This window comes from Oryza sativa, chromosome 7, assembly GCF_034140825.1.
Source record: "Oryza sativa Japonica Group chromosome 7, ASM3414082v1".
NCBI classification, from domain to species: Eukaryota; Viridiplantae; Streptophyta; class Magnoliopsida; order Poales; family Poaceae; genus Oryza; species Oryza sativa.
This window is the reverse complement of record NC_089041.1, coordinates 11256246-11274833: the sequence shown is the minus strand read 5'-3', so window position 1 is coordinate 11274833 and position 18588 is coordinate 11256246. Positions and strand designations below refer to the sequence as shown.

General features: G+C 40.2%; 1 protein-coding gene across 2 annotated transcripts; it reads right to left on the bottom strand.

The window, feature by feature from the left end:
- Nucleotides 1-785: 785 nt before the first annotated feature.
- On the bottom strand, nucleotides 786-12866 carry LOC4342943 (ABC transporter G family member 1). Of its 2 annotated transcripts, none has more exons than XR_010742863.1 (8): nucleotides 12245-12866; nucleotides 7755-7834; nucleotides 7204-7668; nucleotides 2281-2364; nucleotides 2028-2170; nucleotides 1736-1924; nucleotides 1572-1658; nucleotides 786-1506 (listed from the first exon to the last, which is right to left on the bottom strand). XR_010742863.1 is itself a non-coding variant. In XM_015789828.3 (8 exons), the coding sequence occupies exons 1-8, from the start codon at nucleotides 12774-12776 to the stop codon at nucleotides 880-882; spliced, it is 2190 nt and encodes a 729-aa protein (XP_015645314.1). In that variant the 5' UTR covers nucleotides 12777-12833; the 3' UTR covers nucleotides 786-879. The 2 variants fall into 2 exon arrangements, 1 of the variants encoding a protein (XP_015645314.1); XM_015789828.3 differs by having other exon boundaries at nucleotides 2028-2153; nucleotides 12245-12833.
- Nucleotides 12867-18588: the final 5722 nt, after the last annotated feature.

Below are 18588 nucleotides of genomic sequence, written 5' to 3'. Positions count from 1 at the left end.
TAAATTTTATAAATTTACATGAAATTTACATGGGGTATAGAACCCAGACCTAGGACTTAAGCCCTAGCTGCCCTACAACTGGATCCACCTCTTCTTTCTGATAATTTTTTTTCTTATTCGGTCCTTTAGTTGATCTCAATCACAACATGGGTCCTTGCCCAGAGTTCATCGCTTCATCGTGTCAGCCGAAAATCAGGAGAGGATGCCTTCCAACAGAATTTGTGTGGTTTCTTCTCCCTTTTATTCAAACGGGAACAAGTTGTGGCCATCGTCCGCAATCCCATGATCCTTCACAGCGTGTGCCATCCCATACGCCAGATCGTGCCGCGTGGGAGACTTGGACGAACAAACGAGACTCCATAGTGAACGAGAATGATGAGCAAGAAAATGTTGAAGAGTACAGAAAACAGAGGAAACTAAACTAAGCCAAAACACCGTAGGCAGCAAGAGTAACAACCCATCCAACTCTGCTACCTGCTGTTGGTTTCGTGTAGCCCGCCACACAGATAGGAAAATCTCGCTAATTTTATAGGGAAAAAGCTCAAATAGACTGGCATCTATTTTGTGCTATTTGTTAGTAAAATAATACCATGCATTCTTTTTTTTTTTTGATAGTGCATTAAAATGTGCCCTGTGAGATCAAGTTTCACAAACATTTCTGCCTTGAAATAGAAGGGAAGCTCAGTAAAGTGAACTTCTGATCAAATGACGAGATAGTTTTTTTCAGGGGATAAAAGGAGAGATAATTTCATTGATTCAGTAATATACAATTATACATGATGGTGTTCTGATCATCACGATAAATTATTGATAGATATATAAGAAGGATCTACATACGTTCCATGGATACTATTGTACTCAACAACAACTAGAATAATGCTATACCTTTGAAGCACAGAGAAAGTGAAGCATCCTTGGCTTCACAATCTCGGAAATCTTTATAATAACTAAGAAAAGCAACCTGTAAATTATGATCATTGCAACTAATATCGCAAGATCCACCCACTTAGAGTAGCTTAATTCCACCTGTAAGTAATTCTTTAGGATGTATTCGCCACTAATCGTGAGCCCGCCACCGCCAATATCTTCAAAGACCAAGCCCAACAGCTCATTCTTGTACAGTCCCTGCGTTGCATACTTGTGGTAGGAGATGAAGTATGTTGGGTATTTCCAAACTGGTTTTGGCAGATCACTTGGGAGTCTGAAGAAACCAGCGTTGAGCATCAGTACACCTTGTACACCAGAGCCAGTGATTATCCCTAGCAGAAAATCTGGCACAACTGCTGCAACAATCATCATCAATCCTTCTACCAGCATTGTGCAGGCCCACAAAACTGCAGCAAAGTAGATGAAGTGGTCTATTCCTCTTTGAAGCCCTGTCAGGTAATAGGCTATTGCCCCTGGAATTATGGAGATGAGGCCTAGGTATGGAATTGAGGAGAGTGTGTTGGATATCACAAATTCTGTTGCACCATAATGCCCACTCATCCGTTCTTTTCGAAATATCTGAACCATGAAAATCACACATCAATGGAAGCTCCTGCACGTGCAGACTTAATTTCGAAATTTACCTTCATATCTTCAACAAAAGATGGAAAACCTCCAATTGCCATCATTGTTAATAGGGTTGATGTAAACATTAGCATGGAAGCTCTTGCCTGAAATGAAGAAGCCCATATATGTCACATACTCCAACTTTCTGCAACTTTACCTCATATATATTGAGATCACTTACTTGGATTGATGCAAAATTTGAGCCAACATTAAAAAAAATTGTACCAATGCTTAAGCAAATGGCAATGTAGATAACAAATCGCAACCAATAGTAGCCTGCATCTCTGTGCATGTTAACAATTGATCTTTTGGTTAGCACATATGTTTTGGTCAAGAATGTTGCCTGCCTTTGAGGAATTGGAGAGGCACCCTGCACAAATAATTGTTTGAAAATAATTAAAATTCAGAACAATAACTTACTTTTAAAAAAATATCCCTTTTTTCATGACTTGTACTCTTTTGAGAAAAAACACCTGATTAATCATTGCACATGCTTCCTTTTCTGTCCTTAAGGTACCACAAGATTTGAAAGAACCCATTAGTTTTTGGATCACTTCGGCAGCACGTGGAGAAATAATGGTAGATCCTTCTTCAGATTCCTATTCATACATCACCACTCCAAGTGGGGCATAGTTAGTGTCAAGAAACATACTAATGATATAGCATATATATTAATGCTGTATAACAATTTTATTGATAGAGAAAGCTTCTATATTCATTTTATACCTCAAAGTCTTTGTTAATCATTCTCAGGAAGTGATCAGAAGGATTCCTCCTCAAGGGACATGGGAAGCCATTAGATTCGAAGAACTAAAAACACACAAAGAAAGGTCAAATCGTGAGCAGTGGACCTATTTAAGCATGCAGTGAGTGATCTACAGAAAATATTTACAAGGTGCCTTCAGTAATTATTGATTAGGATTTTCTTCCATTTTGATCTATAACTCCATATATAAAAAATTGAACTACCATTTGTGTTTGACTCACACCAAATTGAACATTTTAAAAAAATGGTAATATATATCCAAATTTTGGCCAATCAAAGTTTCTTCTTGAACTCCAACTTTCACCTCAAATTAATTAATCTCTGTCTGTTTTTCACACTCAACTTGATTTGGAAAGAACATAAATAATGTCTTGAACCGTATTTAATTTTAAGTCTATTATCTGATCTGCAAGATTGCTAATTAATTGGAGAACTTTTCAGTACTCAACAATATGGAGGGCTATCCACTATAAACTAGAAATAGAGTCTTAGTACTGGATTAAGTGCACCCGCATTTTATTTAGCTATGTAACGTGCCTATTTGTTTTTCGTTCGGTCATATGCAAATATTAGAAGATCACTTCATGGTCAAAACATGAAACTTTTACCACACTGCATCTGTTTTATTTTTAAGAACGGAACTGAATACAGCATCCGTTCTTTAGCATGTCAACCAAAGATAAATTAAGGTATCCATTCTTATCTGACATTTCCACTGCCCGCCATTTACGAACGTGTTTCGAAACTACACAACCACGACCCTATAATGGGGTGGCTAATAGCGTACACAGATTTACGCTGTGATAATAGTTATCCTAGCTACCATATACTTGGTTGTCATAATTAATATGCTATCAGCGTTAGGAAAATGACATGGTAAGGTAGTAGATGTGGTGTCTATCACTCTGCCATTTTTATTCCGTTGCAAAGAAATAATATGGTGCACTCAGCCCATGGAATAAATTCCTATCTACCAACAGTACGTATAACAACCTTACATAAAGATTCTCTCTCTACGGCCTCAGATTAATTTGACCAAGTTTCGCAACGATCTACTAGCCAGTTACGTACTGTCGTTTTAATGTTTCGGCATCCTCATAATACACATCAATGTTGATGGTGATGTGTGCTGAAAAATCAAAATGTACGTACTACGCTCTTCTGACCTTAATTTGTGCACCACTACGTACGGATGTTTGGGAGAGGTACTAGCTTTTAAATGGCCTCCTCGACGTTGGATGAAACTTAACAGTTGACAGTTGTTAATTTGTTCATCAAATTTCAGTGAACCGTAAAGCACCACGCGATTCGATGAAAGCCAAATAAATATGGACAATGAAATACTTCCCCCTTCTCATTTATTCTTTTTGAGCGAGATTATATAGGAGTATATATTAAGATGCGACATCCTGTTCATAGGAAACAAAGATTACATGATAAAAATTATTTATTCTAGTCCAGAAAGCCAATTTAATTAATATAAATGTTTGATTATGCAAAAGTGGACCATAGCGCAACAAATTTATTGAATGTGTCTTAATTTGTAATTTTGTCTACCTTCTTCGGATGCCAAATAGGGGTGTGCTGTTAGTATAACAATTATATAAACCATCAATTCAATTAACCCAGCTATGTATTACTAATAATTTATTGTTGGCATATCAAGATTACGAATCCAATTTTTTTAATACGAGACTAATAAAATTTGCATTTTAAGTTTTCTTCTTGAAATCAATGGCAGCTGGATGGTGCAAGCCACTCCTTTTTCACTTTTGCTCTTCCCAGCAAACAAGGTTAGTGTGCGAAGGCGCTAAATTAATCTATGTGTCACATCCAAAATTTTTCTGGCCTTTTATTGTTTATTGTAAATAGGCGACAAAATTCAATGACAATGCCATTCTTCTTTTTCTCTAAATGTGTATAAATAGGTTCAAAGCCATTCTTCTTTTTCTCTAAATGTGTATAAATAGGTTCAAATGGACTGGAACTGTTTTTTTTTTTTTTTTTTTTTTTTTTTGCAAAAAATATGATAGCAACTACTCCCTCTGTTTCAGGTTATAAAATATTTTGACTTTGGTCAAAGTTAAACTGCTTTAAGTTCGAGCAAGTTTATAGATAAATATAGTAATATTTACATTACCAAATTAGTTTTATTGAATTAATAATTAAATATATTTTTATAATAAATTTATCTTAGATCGAAAATATTACTATTGTTTTCTATAAATTTTGACCAAAGTCAAAAACATCTTATAACCTAAAACGGAGGGAGTAATATTTTTTTTATTTCAAGCTTCATTACGTGCCCCAAGAAGATAATACTAGGAATAATTCAGAATATAGGGCTGAATTGAAATATGGCTTCCAAGACTGTATAACCCATGCGCACTTAAAACCTGGTCTTCCTTTCTTGAAATTCCTCGGATTGAGCTAACTAAAACTGAAACTATATTCCGTCAAAAAAACTGAAATTATATAGAACTGATAAATTTAAGTCGGTTTTACATCGTAAAAGGAGCGGCTATATGTGTTAATAAAATTTTCAAAAAAGGTTGCATTACAGATATTTATATGTGTAACTATATATCGTATATATTGTAAAGAACTTTAACATTATATTTGTATGAGCACTTGGCAAATTAATTTTATAATATGTATGTTTGATTGCAGTGCAGACTTGTACTATCAGTTGTCAAAAAAGGTAACGATATCGATGCCTTTAAGGAGTTCTAACTCCCAACTTCCATTGAGAGTGGTAATTGGTTTATAACAAGGACTGTCCTCTTTCTTTTCGAAAAGGATTGAAGAGACATTTAATGATAAGTTATTATACCTTTCTCATTTATCGGTCGTCACAGATGGCCTGCAACTTGTTCCTTGCTTTATTTTTGTATTAGTTTAATGAATCTAGATGTGTTTTTATTTATGTATATATATAGATCATAGAGAACTTTCAACATTTGACCGAATTGAAAACTAAGATTGATAGATAAGATAAAATTAGCCAATTGACAAATAGATAGTATATCATAAAATCTAAACAGTGCGCGCTCTCGGTTTAGTCTAATCGCGCGACGCACCTCCGGCCATCTCATCTTCGGCTAACGTTATCGCTTTCTCCACTAGTACTTGGCTACAGGCAGGCTGATACGCCCACGTAGCAGGAAGCACCGAAGGAGTAGTGGAGGGAAAAAAAAGAGAAAGTCTACTACATGCATGCCTTTTTTTTAATAGCCATGTATGTCTTTTTCGTTTTTAAATAAAGTTTTCTCTCAAATTACTTATCCGATCTACAATCCGATTATACCATTGTGTTCGTTATAATTAAATCTTCACAACAAGATCTTACATGATTATATTACAATAAAAAATATTTATATTTGTAAATTACTTTTATTATATACGTAAGTTATTTTTATCATATATATAAGTTACTTTTGGATTTGACTAAATTACTTCTTAGACATATAAAAGTAAATTCAGTAAAGTCTAAAAGTAATTTACATATATTATAAAAGTAACTTAAAACAAAACAGAAGTGACTTTGTCACGACATTAGAAGTAAATTCGTTGTAGGGATAAAAATATGACTTTATCTACAAAACTTTATTTAATTAGTACAAATCAACACACGTAAGTTGAACAATTTTTAAAAGTAACTTCAATGTTAATTGAAAGTAACTTTTGCATGGTTCAGAAGTAACTCTCTATAAATATGTTTAATCACCGATTGTTTTTTTTCTTTCATTTTTGTTTTTCATGTAGCATGAGAAAAAAAGATAAAATCTTTGATGGATTGTAAATAACATTGATGAAATAACTAATGAGAATTAACCATGTATAAGATGCAATAGTTACTTCTTGATAACATAAAAGTTACTTTCTAGCATGTAATAAATTACTTTTAAATTAACAAAATGTTTGAATATACTCAATATGAATATCGTTTCGTCACATATTTTGAGTGGAGTACAGTGATGCAAATAGATCTTAAAAACAATATGTGATTTAAAAGATATAAGTTATTAAAGAGATTAAAAAAAAGATATATACTATTTCATTTTACAAGTTTAAGGGCGACACTAGATGGAGTATAAACCAACTATGACTAGCTGTGTAGTCATACCAATGAAAAAAAACATGCATTAAAGTTAATTACTTTCTTTTTGTTATAAGTTACTTCTATAATTTATGTAAATTACCTTTAGGCTTTATTGAATTTACCTTTATATGTCTAAGAAGTAATTTAGTAAAATCTAGAAGTAATTTAGATATACCATAAAAGTAATTTATAATTTTTCATCAAAATATAATCATGTGGGATCTTGTTATAAAGATTTAATTGTTACAAACACAACGGTGTAATCAGATCATAGATCGGATGAGTAGTTTAAGAGAAAATTTTATTTAAAGTATAGGTAGATAGGGTCTCTTATAGATGGACTAGCTAGCTACCACTAGCTGTGTAGTCACGTCCATAGTATATATAGATAGTCTTAAAGAGTCGCCCTAGCCTCTGCAGAGGCTAGCGTCTATAGACAGATATTACAATTTAATTTGATGCATATAAAGTACTATATATATTTCGGGAGGTATTTTTTTAGCATTCCAATACTTTTAGTGGTATATAAATTACTAAGGCATATCAATCATAAAACACTAAGAGATGGGGTTAGGGTGATGAAAATGGAATCGCCTGGTAGCAAGATTTGCTCGCTTATCCGCTTATCTCACTTCTAGTTATTTTTTCTTTCAAACTTTATATAACCATACGATAAGTGAATTAGTAAGCAGATTTTTTTTAGGGATTGACTACTTGCATCCCTAGCTCATGAGGTCCTTGATGTCGGTATTACTGTTAGTCGCACATGTCAAACTGTTACCTCGATTGCATCTGAAGCTGCTCCAAAATACACCGTCCTCCCAGTGGCCAGGAGGCAGAGGCCATGGAAGAGCTCGAACATCTCCGTGCTGGGCTGGTGCACGGCGGCGACGACCGTCATCCCGTCCCTCCTGGCGAGGCCGGCGATGCGGCTCATGACGTGGTACGACGCCGCGCTGTCGAGCCCGCTCGTCGGCTCGTCGAGGAACAGCAGCGCGGGCGACGCCAGCAGCTCGACGCAGATGCTCACCCGCTTCCGCTGCCCGCCGCTGATGCCCTTGCACACCCGGCCGCCGATCCGGACGCCGGCGACCGCGCCGAGCCCCATCTGGCGGATGGCGCGGTCGGCGCGGGCCCGCTTGTCTTCCGCCGGCATCGAGTCCGGCAGCTGCAGCTGCGCCGAGTAGTGGACGGCCTCCGTCACCGTGAGCGTCGCCATCAGCACGTTTTCTTGGGTCACGTAGGCCTTCATTAACGCATGTACGAACATGTGTCAAGTCAAGATCACACTGTTTCAAATCATTCGAGATCGCATTTTATGTGAAAACGTACGGATGTTCCAAACGAAAGTTTCTCTCGCAGGCCATTGATCAGGATGTCTCCTCTCATTTTCATGTTGGGGCTCAGCCTCCCTGTGCAAATGAGTGATGACTAATTAATCAGATGCATTATCGTGTTTATATATATGCATGGGCTGTTTAATTAATCTTCCTGTAACATATATATAGATACGTGTTAAAATGTCTAATCTACTAGGAGGGCAAGCATTAAATTAATCAACAACCCAGAAAGTAACCTGCACGTAACAGTCATCTATATGAAATGAAATGTATTTTAAGGATCTGAAGTTTCTCATCTGATATGCCAAATCTAAACACTTGGTGGTAACCTTGGCCACATTTCAAAAAGCAAAAGAGGAAGTGGTCCAAATATTTAATTAGTGTTAATGCTTACAACATTAATTCGTTGATGCTGATACTCAATTATACTAATTAAGTCTGCATACATAATCCTTTTAATTTTGTATGTGTTTTTTATTCAAAAAAATTTGTGTGTGTTTTGGTTATGTTGGGTTCAGGGAGTACAACGTACTGGTTCGATGGTTAAAACGAGAAGAAAAAGGATATGAAGTATTAAACATGTCAATTAGTAGACCTCACCCAAAAACACACTTTCTGAGAAACAATTTTAAAACTAAAACAATACTCTTTCTGAGTAGCGCTTATGTATATAAACAAATATTTCCTTTTCCCCGTTTGTAGTAACTGCAGCGTGAAAGCTTGAAAGTTTTTGCACAATACAACATCACTACTCACAAACTGGGAAAAGGAGAGGAGATAGCTGCAGCCCGGAGGCTCCATCCATCTCGTGCAGGCGCGCTGTAGCCTGCAGCCTGTGGAGTGATTGGCAAGTATGGACAGTCCCTCTTGTTCTATGCATGCCATACGTACTTCTGAAACCCGTATTTGATCAGATACCGAGCATGGCTGCATGCATGGTCTTCTCGTATGCTCACGCGGATGTTGAACATGGATTGCTGTTTCCTGCCCTTGTGTTAATATGAGAGGGAGTATGTGTAGTAGTAAAATTTTATAATTCTTTTTTGTGTAATGAAAAAATCAGAATATAGAATAAGACTAAGTTGATTGGCCACTGTTTACTGAACTTAAAGCTTATAATTAGATTGTAGCTAGACAGCTACATCGATATTGTTGGAAATATGTATATTTCCATACGTACCAACCTCAAAATGTACTTAATTACGCCAAAATAGGTACTATTATTATCTTGTCCAGACAATACTCTTAACTATATAGCTATCCATAACAGCTTAACATTGAAACGGTTCGTTGATAGCAATCCTACATGCCTCCAACAGTAATCCAATTGAATATTGTCCTCTCTCCCTTGAACAAGCATAGTACTTACAATTACTATATCTAGCCTGGACCACTTATGCATAAAAAATTTTAAGACAGAAAATGACAAAGTCTGATCATATTATTTTTACTGTATATATGCACCTAAATTAACTTCACAGCTAACTAATTAATGAACACACAATGCCGGAGAAAGGGACTTTAGTCCCGGTTTGCAACCATTTTTAGTCTCGGTTGTGCAACTAGGACGCACAATCCATCTTTAGTCTCGATTGAAATAAACGAGACTAAAGATGCATACCAAGTCAAAAAAAAAATATGGGGGATGTGGGATTCGAATTTAAGATCTCTTATCTCAACCCTCACGCGCGTTACCATGCCTCCTACTACACACATCTGACTTGGGTAGAGATGCTTTCTTTTTAAACTAACCATGGAGACATCTTTTGTCTGGGTTAATAACATTAACCGGGACTAAAAAATATCTTTAGTCCGGGTTGGTATCATCAACTGAGACTAAAGATCAATTTTTAGTATGGGTTGATGTTATCAACTAGGACTAAAGATCTTTCATTGGAGCAAAGATCAGTTCTCCGGTAGTGACAACGAAATTAGTTAAGATGGTGAATTGATCATAGCACGATAGTTCAACCAGGCATCAGCTACAATACGATACCAAAGGTAGCCAGAAGAATGTCAAGTCTACTCAAACGCACGGCACGCGTCTTGGGCATGCGTGGCATTTTAGAAAGTAGTTTTCAGGAAAATAAAGAACGTGCATATAACCAGGTCCTCCTGATACGCGAGTGATTGTGGGATGGACGCATGCACAATCAGGAAATGGTAAAACAGAAAAAAGCCCACGCACACGATCGCTCCGCTTGCCTCCAATCTCTACGCGTCTTCCCTGCTACGTGGTTGCCGCTCCATGTGGGCCCAGCGATAAAATTACAAACTAAAATAAATCGCATAAAACATTTATATGTCAAACATTAATTTGAGTCAAAATCCATAATCTTGATCGGATATTTAAACTTTCAACATATAAACTTTAAATGTGTAAACTTTAGGTATATACACTTTTTTGTGTAAACTTTAGATATATAGATGTTAGGTATACAAATTTTAGGTGTGTATACTTTAGGTATATAAATTTTGAGTATAGAAACTTTAGGTGTATAACCTTACTAAAATAGGTAATATGGTAAAAAAAAAAGGGAGCAATGTGAGGAGGGAGCCTGATCGCCGCGCACGACCGATCGCACGGTAGCTTTTTTGCATTTAACCGTGACAACAACCTTTCAAGAATACAATATATTTGTCTCCATATATTATCTATTTCAGCAATCTGTGAGCTGCACGTACTGAAATGTTTAAAATAAATATTCTAAATTTAAAACTCATGCTACAAAGTAACGATGTCACATGCATGGCAAATTTCTCACACATATTACAGCCTCTGCTGTGTTTGTGCAGTGTATTACTCCCTTCATCCAAAAGTGTTAAGTATATTTTATTTTTTGCTTTTCGAAGTGAGATAGAGTTATATTGTTAGTCTTGTGCTAAATTAAATATATTGTTTATCGAAATAAAGTAAGCATCTTAATACCCATTAGTTACATCTTTGCGTATTATTTTTGGGTTTTTTACATGTGGATTAGTTAATTCCTCCAAAGTCTTAGGTGGTGTTTAGATTCAGGTACTTAGCTTTAGTCTTTGTATTTAGACACTAATTTAGAGTATTAAATATATACTACTTACAAAACTAATTACATAAATGAAAGCTAATTTGCGAGACAAATTTTTTAAGCCTAATTAATTCATAATTAGAGAATGTTTACTGTAACATCACATAGGCTAATCATGGATTAATTAGACTCAATAGATTCGTCACGCGAATTAGTCCAAGATTATGGATGTGTTTTATTAATAGTCTACGTTTAATATTTATAATTAGTGTCCAAACATTTAATGTGATAGTAGGGAATTAAAAGTTTTAGTCCCATCTAAACAGGGTCTTGGACGAAAAAAAAAAGTTAATCTTACACTTTTGGAAGGAGGGATTAATTAATCATCAACTGTCGATATCGTCAAGATCACTTTTGTACGACCCGATGGGGGACCTTTTGGCAGATACTATATATAACAAGTGCTATAAACCATAATGTATTGTACCCCAGTACTTGATATGGTCGTACGTGTTGTACGTAGTTTGCAGAATCAAATTTGTGTTGGTATTTTCAGAAAATTGCAAATACAACTTTCAATTTAATTAAGTGATAATTGAAATATTTTAATTTAAAACATAAAATGTTGGATTAACCACAAAGGAGACACAAATCAATTGTATTAATTAAGAAGAAAAGTCAGTGCATTAATGAGTTAAGTGTGGGCGGGTGGAAGGGGCGGTCTGCTCGACGGTTGCCTGCCAACTGCGCTAAGGTAATTATCTTAATCTTCTGCACTTAAACATGTACTAAAAACTATACATATGCAATTGTTTATATGTGTGTTTTTTTCAATTTGGCTCAAAAAGCTTGGTGCAGATGTATTTTCTAGAAATCTTGTAATTAAAATCACAGTAATTTTTGTACTGTGGACACACTGAATTTTATTTCAGGCCTTATATTTTTCCGCTCCGACCTAACACAGTACACACGCACATAAGCCAGTTTACTTTTTTTTTTTTAGCTACCAGACTTAATTTTTTTACCACCATCTCCATGGCTGATGGCTCCAGAGCAGCTCTTCTTGGTGATGATAATATGTGTGTCACATGCTTTATTTTGATGCAGGTCCAGACAGCATACAAATTTAATCCAACGGTCAGATGCATTGCTTGGTACATTTGTGCATTGTTTTTGTTTTTCTTTAATTAAATTTGTTTTTGTCCACTTGCCCATTCCAATTAATTGTCACTCCTACATGAATATAGATTATCTAGTCTATAATAATCCACGGAATATATACAAGACATAGCGCATGCACAAACATGGACACACATCCAACAGTATATCGGCCCATGCATAATACTCGGCGCATCAATTAACACAGCATGTGAAGAAAACAAGTTTACTTTTTTTTAATGAACACACAAGTTATTTAGGTTTATATATGACTGTTGAATAAAAGTTGCTTTAGAAGTAAGTTATCAGTAATTACCAGCTAAGGCGTCAAGCAGGGTAGTCTTGCCACAGCCGGAAGGCCCCATGAGAGCCAGCACCTCGCCGGGGCGCGCGTAGCCGCTGAGCCCGTCGAGTATCACGGCGCGGCGGCCGTGGCCGCCGCAGCCGGCGGCAGCTGCCGGCGCCGTCACGGACAGATCGTCCCACGTCAGGAACACCCCACGGCTACACGCCGTCGTGGCGCTCATCATCATCTCGTCCTTCCGGCGCCGTTCGACGGCGGCTTCCACGCCGTCGAGAGGCGCAATGCCGCCGACGATGTCATGGCGACCGGCGTGGGGCAGCGCCGGCGGTGGCTCCCCGCCGGAGAGACCACCACCGCGCCGCGCAGCTGATGATCCGAAGACGGAACTGAAGGTGGTGAGTAACGGCACACAGCTGCGCCACGACGATGACGATGACGATGACGACGAGGCGGCGCCGGCGCCGGCGCTCGGGGTTCCTGGCGTTCTCAGTGGCCTCGTCGGGCTCGGCGTCGGAGCCCACCTCGGCAGCGGCGACGCTGCCATGTTATCACCACCACAAAGTACCGTTCTCTTGTGGGTGTGCTCTCAGTTAATATATAGGCATATGAGCGCAGTCGTGTACTCGTGTCATAGAGATCGACCAAGTGAAAATTAAATACGTCTTTTCATATTATTAATCCTATATTACTGAAATTAATAAATTTCTCTATTTTTCAGCAAACAGGCTCTCTCAAAAAACCTTTCTTTATACGTACACTGTTTGTTTTAAAATATTCAAGATTTATTTATTAGAATATTTAATTTATTTTTATTTTTTGCGATGAATTTAATTTATTTTTTTATTACATACATAATATGCTGTAATAATCCGTTTATAGTAATCTAAATCTGCGTTCGTTTCTCTTGTTGGATGAAATTTTGGATACTCGTGGAACGCTTTTCAAACTGCTAAAGGGTAAGTTTCGTGCGAAAACTTTCTATATGAAAGTTGCTCTAAATTATCAAATTAATTAATTTTTTAAGTTTATAATAATTAAAACTCAATTAATCATACGTTATTATTACCTCGTTTTACATGTAACACTTAATCTTACCTTCAGCTTAATATTCAAACATCACCATAGCCAACTGGCTAGATCAAGACTGGATATAAAACGATGGTGCGCTGAATTTATTGCATATACGATACAGGTGTGCAGTGTGTGCTCGATGGGAACTGTATCTCGCTGGTCACCCACACGGCGCTGGCTGTCACGTACTGGTAAATTCATTCCGAAATAAAAATTATTCCCTAAAAGGAATAATAGAATTAATTAAAATTCGAAAAAAAATTAGCAAACACTAAAATACATACAAGAAAAATTCGAATGTGGTCCGGAGAATTTTTGTTAAATTCTCCTTGGTCTAAAAGGAGCCCTCAAATTTTACTTGAATTTTCAGAGCACCGAAAATATTTATTAAGCAACAACAACCTTTATCAAAGTTTATTAAAAAGAAAACTAAAAATAAATCCTCCTTCCTCCTTTGGGCCAAGTCGCCTCCCTCTCTCTCTCGGCCCGCGGCCAAAGTCCTTCCCTCCTCCCTCTCTTTTTCCTTCCCCCTCTCTCTCTTGGGCCGCCCTCCCTCCTTCCCCTCGGCCCAGCTCCCTCCCCTCCCCTCTCTCTCCCGGGCCTCCTCTCCCTCCTCTCCTCCTGGGCCGGCCGCCCGGCCCAAGCCGCGCCCCCCAGGCCGAGCCGAGCCAGCCGCGTGCACGCGCGCTGACTGCACGCGCTGACCGCGTGGGGCCCACGCGCCGGTCGTCTTCCTCCTCCCGCACGGCCTCCTCCCTCTCCCGTGAACCCTAGCTCCTTTCCTCCCTTAAATCCGTGCGATTTAATCATGGGATTCCAAAATTAAATAGGGGGAATTAGTCCCCATTGATTCCTCTTTGATTTCCCCCGTTTTCCCCCTGGAATGGCGCCCCCAATCGCCCGGAACGGCCGCGCCATTCCCGGCCGCCTTCCATGGCCGCCGGCCGTGTTTCCCGTCGCCGTTCCGCCCTCTCCCATGCCCGGCTCCCTCTCCTCCCCTATAAAATGGAATCCTCATCCTCCGTTCTATCGTTTTAGCCTCATCCCGAGCCTCCCCGTGGTCGTATAACCCCTCCCCGCCGTCGCCCTTCTCTTTCCCCCACGCCGGCCGCCTCCAGCCACCTCTCCCTCCTCGCCCGAGCGCCGTCCGGTCGCGCCGTCGCCACCAGCGGCCTCGCAGCCGCCTTCTCTCCCCCGGTCAGCCCTCCGTTTCGCGGGGAAACCACCGGAGACGCGTCCTCACCGACAAAATAGTGGCGTTGCCGCCACTGTACCGCCTTCAGTAGCCCCAGTCGCCGCGCCAGAGCGTCGGCCGACGTCGCCGTCTCCTTCGTCGACGTCGCGGATTCGCCCTCCACCCCGGCCTGCCCTCGGATTCGCCGGAACACCGCCGCCGCCGCGCCGACCTCTCCTTCCTCCTCATCGACGTCTCCTCCGGCAGTCCCTTCCGCCGTGCCCGTGCGCCGTCCAACGTCGCCATCTCCTCCTTCGGCATCGCAGCGGCAAGGTCGTCCTCGGCCTCGCCTCCCCTTCGACCGAACCCCGCCGGTGTTCGTCGTCGTCGTCATCGTTCCTCCTCGCCGGCTCGTCGTCTCGCTGCGCCACCACCCTCGTCGTCATCGCAGCGGCGCATTCCACGCCGTCCTCGTCTCCGTGCAGCACTGCCGGCTGCCCTTGTTGCCTCCTCGCCGGTTCCGGTCGTCGTCCTCTCGTCGTTCCCGGTCGTCGTGGCGTTCGTCCCTCCGTCAAGCCGTTCTCGTTCGTCGTCCTCACTCCCTCAAGTGCCGCAGCCCCGTCGTCGTCTTCGTCCTCGCCTCCGCGTTGCCAAGCCTTGTGCCGGCCGCGTCTCGCCTTCGTCCAAAGATCGCCGCCGAAGTCGCTCCCTCGCCGTTCGCCTCCGTCGTTCCCGGCCGCCTCCGCCGCGCCCGTTCGTCGTTGTCGTTCCCACGCCTCGTCGCATGGTGGTAAGGATCCGTCCTCTCGCTGCCCCCGTCCTCGTCCTTTCGGTGTCGCCCATGCCCGTTGTGCGGTTGTCGACCCCGGTACCCGTGTACCGGTGTCGGTAGTCGTTCGCTTGTGTGTGTGGTGACCGTGTTAGTGTGCCCGCTCGGTAGCCGCATGGTTTCCACGTGTGCAGGCCGTGTGGTGTCTAGTGGAGTCCGTTTGTCGGCCACTCGCCTCGGTTGACACACGGGATCCGCTTCCGTCGACCCGTGGACCGTCTCTGTGTACCCGGTCTGCCGTGGTCCCTTAGGTTGACATGTGGGGTCCGCATGTCAACAGCGCAGCCTTCCTGTCTTTTCCAGGCTAGCGCTTGCACATGTTTTATAGTTGTAAAACCTAATTATAATAATCCGCAAATCTCCATATAACAGCATTAAACTTCGGATGACCATGTCTTGGTCATACGAGCTCCGAACCGATCCGTTCAAGTCTCCTAATGTTTGTTATAACCTAAAGAACCGCGTGCTTTCTTTTTATGTATTGTTATTGCTTCTTTATAGGCTTGTAGCTTTGCTTGTGTGCTTCGCGTAGCTTCTGTCGTTCCGGAGGTTCCCGAAGCGTGGTTCGTGGTCGTCGCCGAAGGTTCGGAAGGCCGTTGTCTCTGAGCAAGGCAAGTCACATCATCCTTGAGCATATTGAATTCCAGTTTATAAAATTATTTTGATTTAAATTAATGCATTATCGCTTTATTTAAATTCCCCGTTATCACTATTTTATTTAGCCATGCCTATTTATCTTTGTTATGACCTTATCATTGTTGTTATTGTTATTATTACCTTGTTCACCCTAGGAAAATAAAACCCCAACTAGTGGGTACTCTATTCATGGTTCCACTAGTATGAATTTAGGTAGATGCTTCGCTGATTTATTAGGCAACATTAGGTGGTTTTATAACTTTAGACTTTGGGAATTCTCATATCATTTGGACACTATGGAATGGTTGGCTTATGTTGGAATTGGACACACACCTCCCCCTCTATTCAAAACCCCCAAAATGGTTTTAGGCTGGGCTCGAGGTGCATGGTTGGGTTTTGTTAGTCGTACCTCGGGTACTATAAGGATTAAGCTCGGGCCTCTGTTGCAAAGCACTACCGTACTTCCACATGTCTAGTGGGTAAGGCTTAGTTTGTGACTCAGTCTGGTTATAAACAAAAGTACACGGATGGAGATGGACGAAGTTGGGGGTCGATGGACATCTCTAGGACAAATGAAGGCTACACGAGCTGCGGCCCGGTAGTGGAGATGTCATGGCACAGGGCTGGTGTCCTGCTGCTAGGGGCTCAATCCTGCCTGCCTGTCCCGAAGGTTCCGGCCGTAGGTGGGGTTGGGTCGGTACTCTTGTTTATGGCTAGGATGGGTTAGGAACTATGTCACGTCTTTCATCCGTATGCCGTGGTGGTATGTGGCACGTGGTTACACATGAGGAAGATGTGTCTTGTGGGTAAAGATGTACACCTCTGATCAGAGTATAATCTATTCGAATAGCCGCGCCCTCGGTTATGGGCAAGCCTAGCAATGTACCAAGTTAGTTTTTTAATTCTTAAAACCTGCTTAACAACTAAAATGTGGAATGGTTGGCCTGGGTTGGCTTGGGACGAGCTGGGACCTAGGGTCGGGTTGCCAGTTCGGTCTGAATCATCGTAGGCCTTGGGTTAAGGCAGGTTCGTGAGGGTTCACGGCCTTGATTAATAACACTATGTAGCTCTAGGATCGTCTTTATAAAATGGCTTTGGGCAACTAAGTGTCTTTTAAATGCTGTTTACTGCAAAACCTAATCCCCTATATTATTACCCCTTGTACTCCCTCGCATTAATCATGCATCTCCCGGTGGGACTTGCTGAGTACTATGGTTGTACTCATTCTTGCTCAATCTCCCCCCCTTCAGTAAGAGAAGCTTTGAAGAAGAAGTCCTAGGTGGAGTCCTGGCTTATACCCCAGTTGAGCGCCTGTGAAGATGTAGCCGTAGGCCCGCTAGTCCGCTGCTGTTTATTTTTGATTGTCAGGCCTTAAGTGCCTTTGTAATAATGTAAATATTATCGATATAATAAAGATGTGTCTTTTATATCATGTTTGTGTGGTGTACCCCGGCTTTTCCTGGGACGGGGATTAATACACTAGCGTTCGGGAAAATGTATTTTTCTCGGTCGCGACACCGGCCGTGTGTCATCCTGCCTGTAGTACAATAATGTTGTGGGGATTTATGTATTAGTATCCGTAGCGTTTATGGTCTTGTGTGTACAGTAGGACTCTCTGATGATGTGTGTACTGTGTTTTGGCCCTCCAATCTCTTCCTTTTGTTATATAGAAAAAGATGCCCGCGAGTTGGTATGGGAAACTGATACTCATTTGGAACCGTGATATCTTATATATTATATATTACAAGAGAATCTATTCTATACTCCTGAGTTTACTCCAGTTAAACGATTTGGCGTCATTGACTTTATCTCTCTATAATAGGCCACCGACTTTGATAATTTTTTTACAATATGTCACTGGGGTGGATACTTTTTTAAAAATGCCTAAAGTGTGCTTCAAGCCATAGAGGGTTGACAATTAATTTACCTACTAGAAGTATTGCAAACATATAAAACTTTTTACATAGTCCCCACACATAATATGAAGTGTGTGTGGATTTTAAGATTTTCAATTTGCATGTATTAATTTTTTTGAAAATATAGTTTATGTTTCATATGCTAATAAATACTCTAGCGTTGAGTTCGTTTATGTAAATCATCTTTCATATGCTACACAAAATTATTTTTCTAATGTAGCTATGTTTTGTGTATGTGATTCATCTTTCATATACCACATAAAAATATTTTTGAAAAAAAAATCTTGAAATATGTACAGAAACTTTATATCGTATAAGAAGGCTACACTAAAACTTTCATATTTTTTCAAAACTTATAATGAGCCAATCAATCGGCAATCCTTGTGTGTCTTGAAGGGCATTTTAGGTATTTTTGAAAAGTATCCATTCTGGTATATTGTAGAAAAAATTATCAAAGTCGGTGGCATATTATAGAGGAAGATGGCAAATCATTGAACTAGAGTAAAGTCAGGGGCATATAATGGATTCTCTATGTTGTGAATTATGATCTTTGCTCATAAGGCTTGCTACCGCGTCGTATCATGCTCACCCCCGATTACACAAAGTCATGGAACACAAAACCATCTGATACATCTCCTAATAAAAATGTATGCGACGTGACTTGTTATGCTAGAAGAAAAACATAATAAGATTTTCAAATTCATAAACGGTGGTACGTGCTAATTAAGCA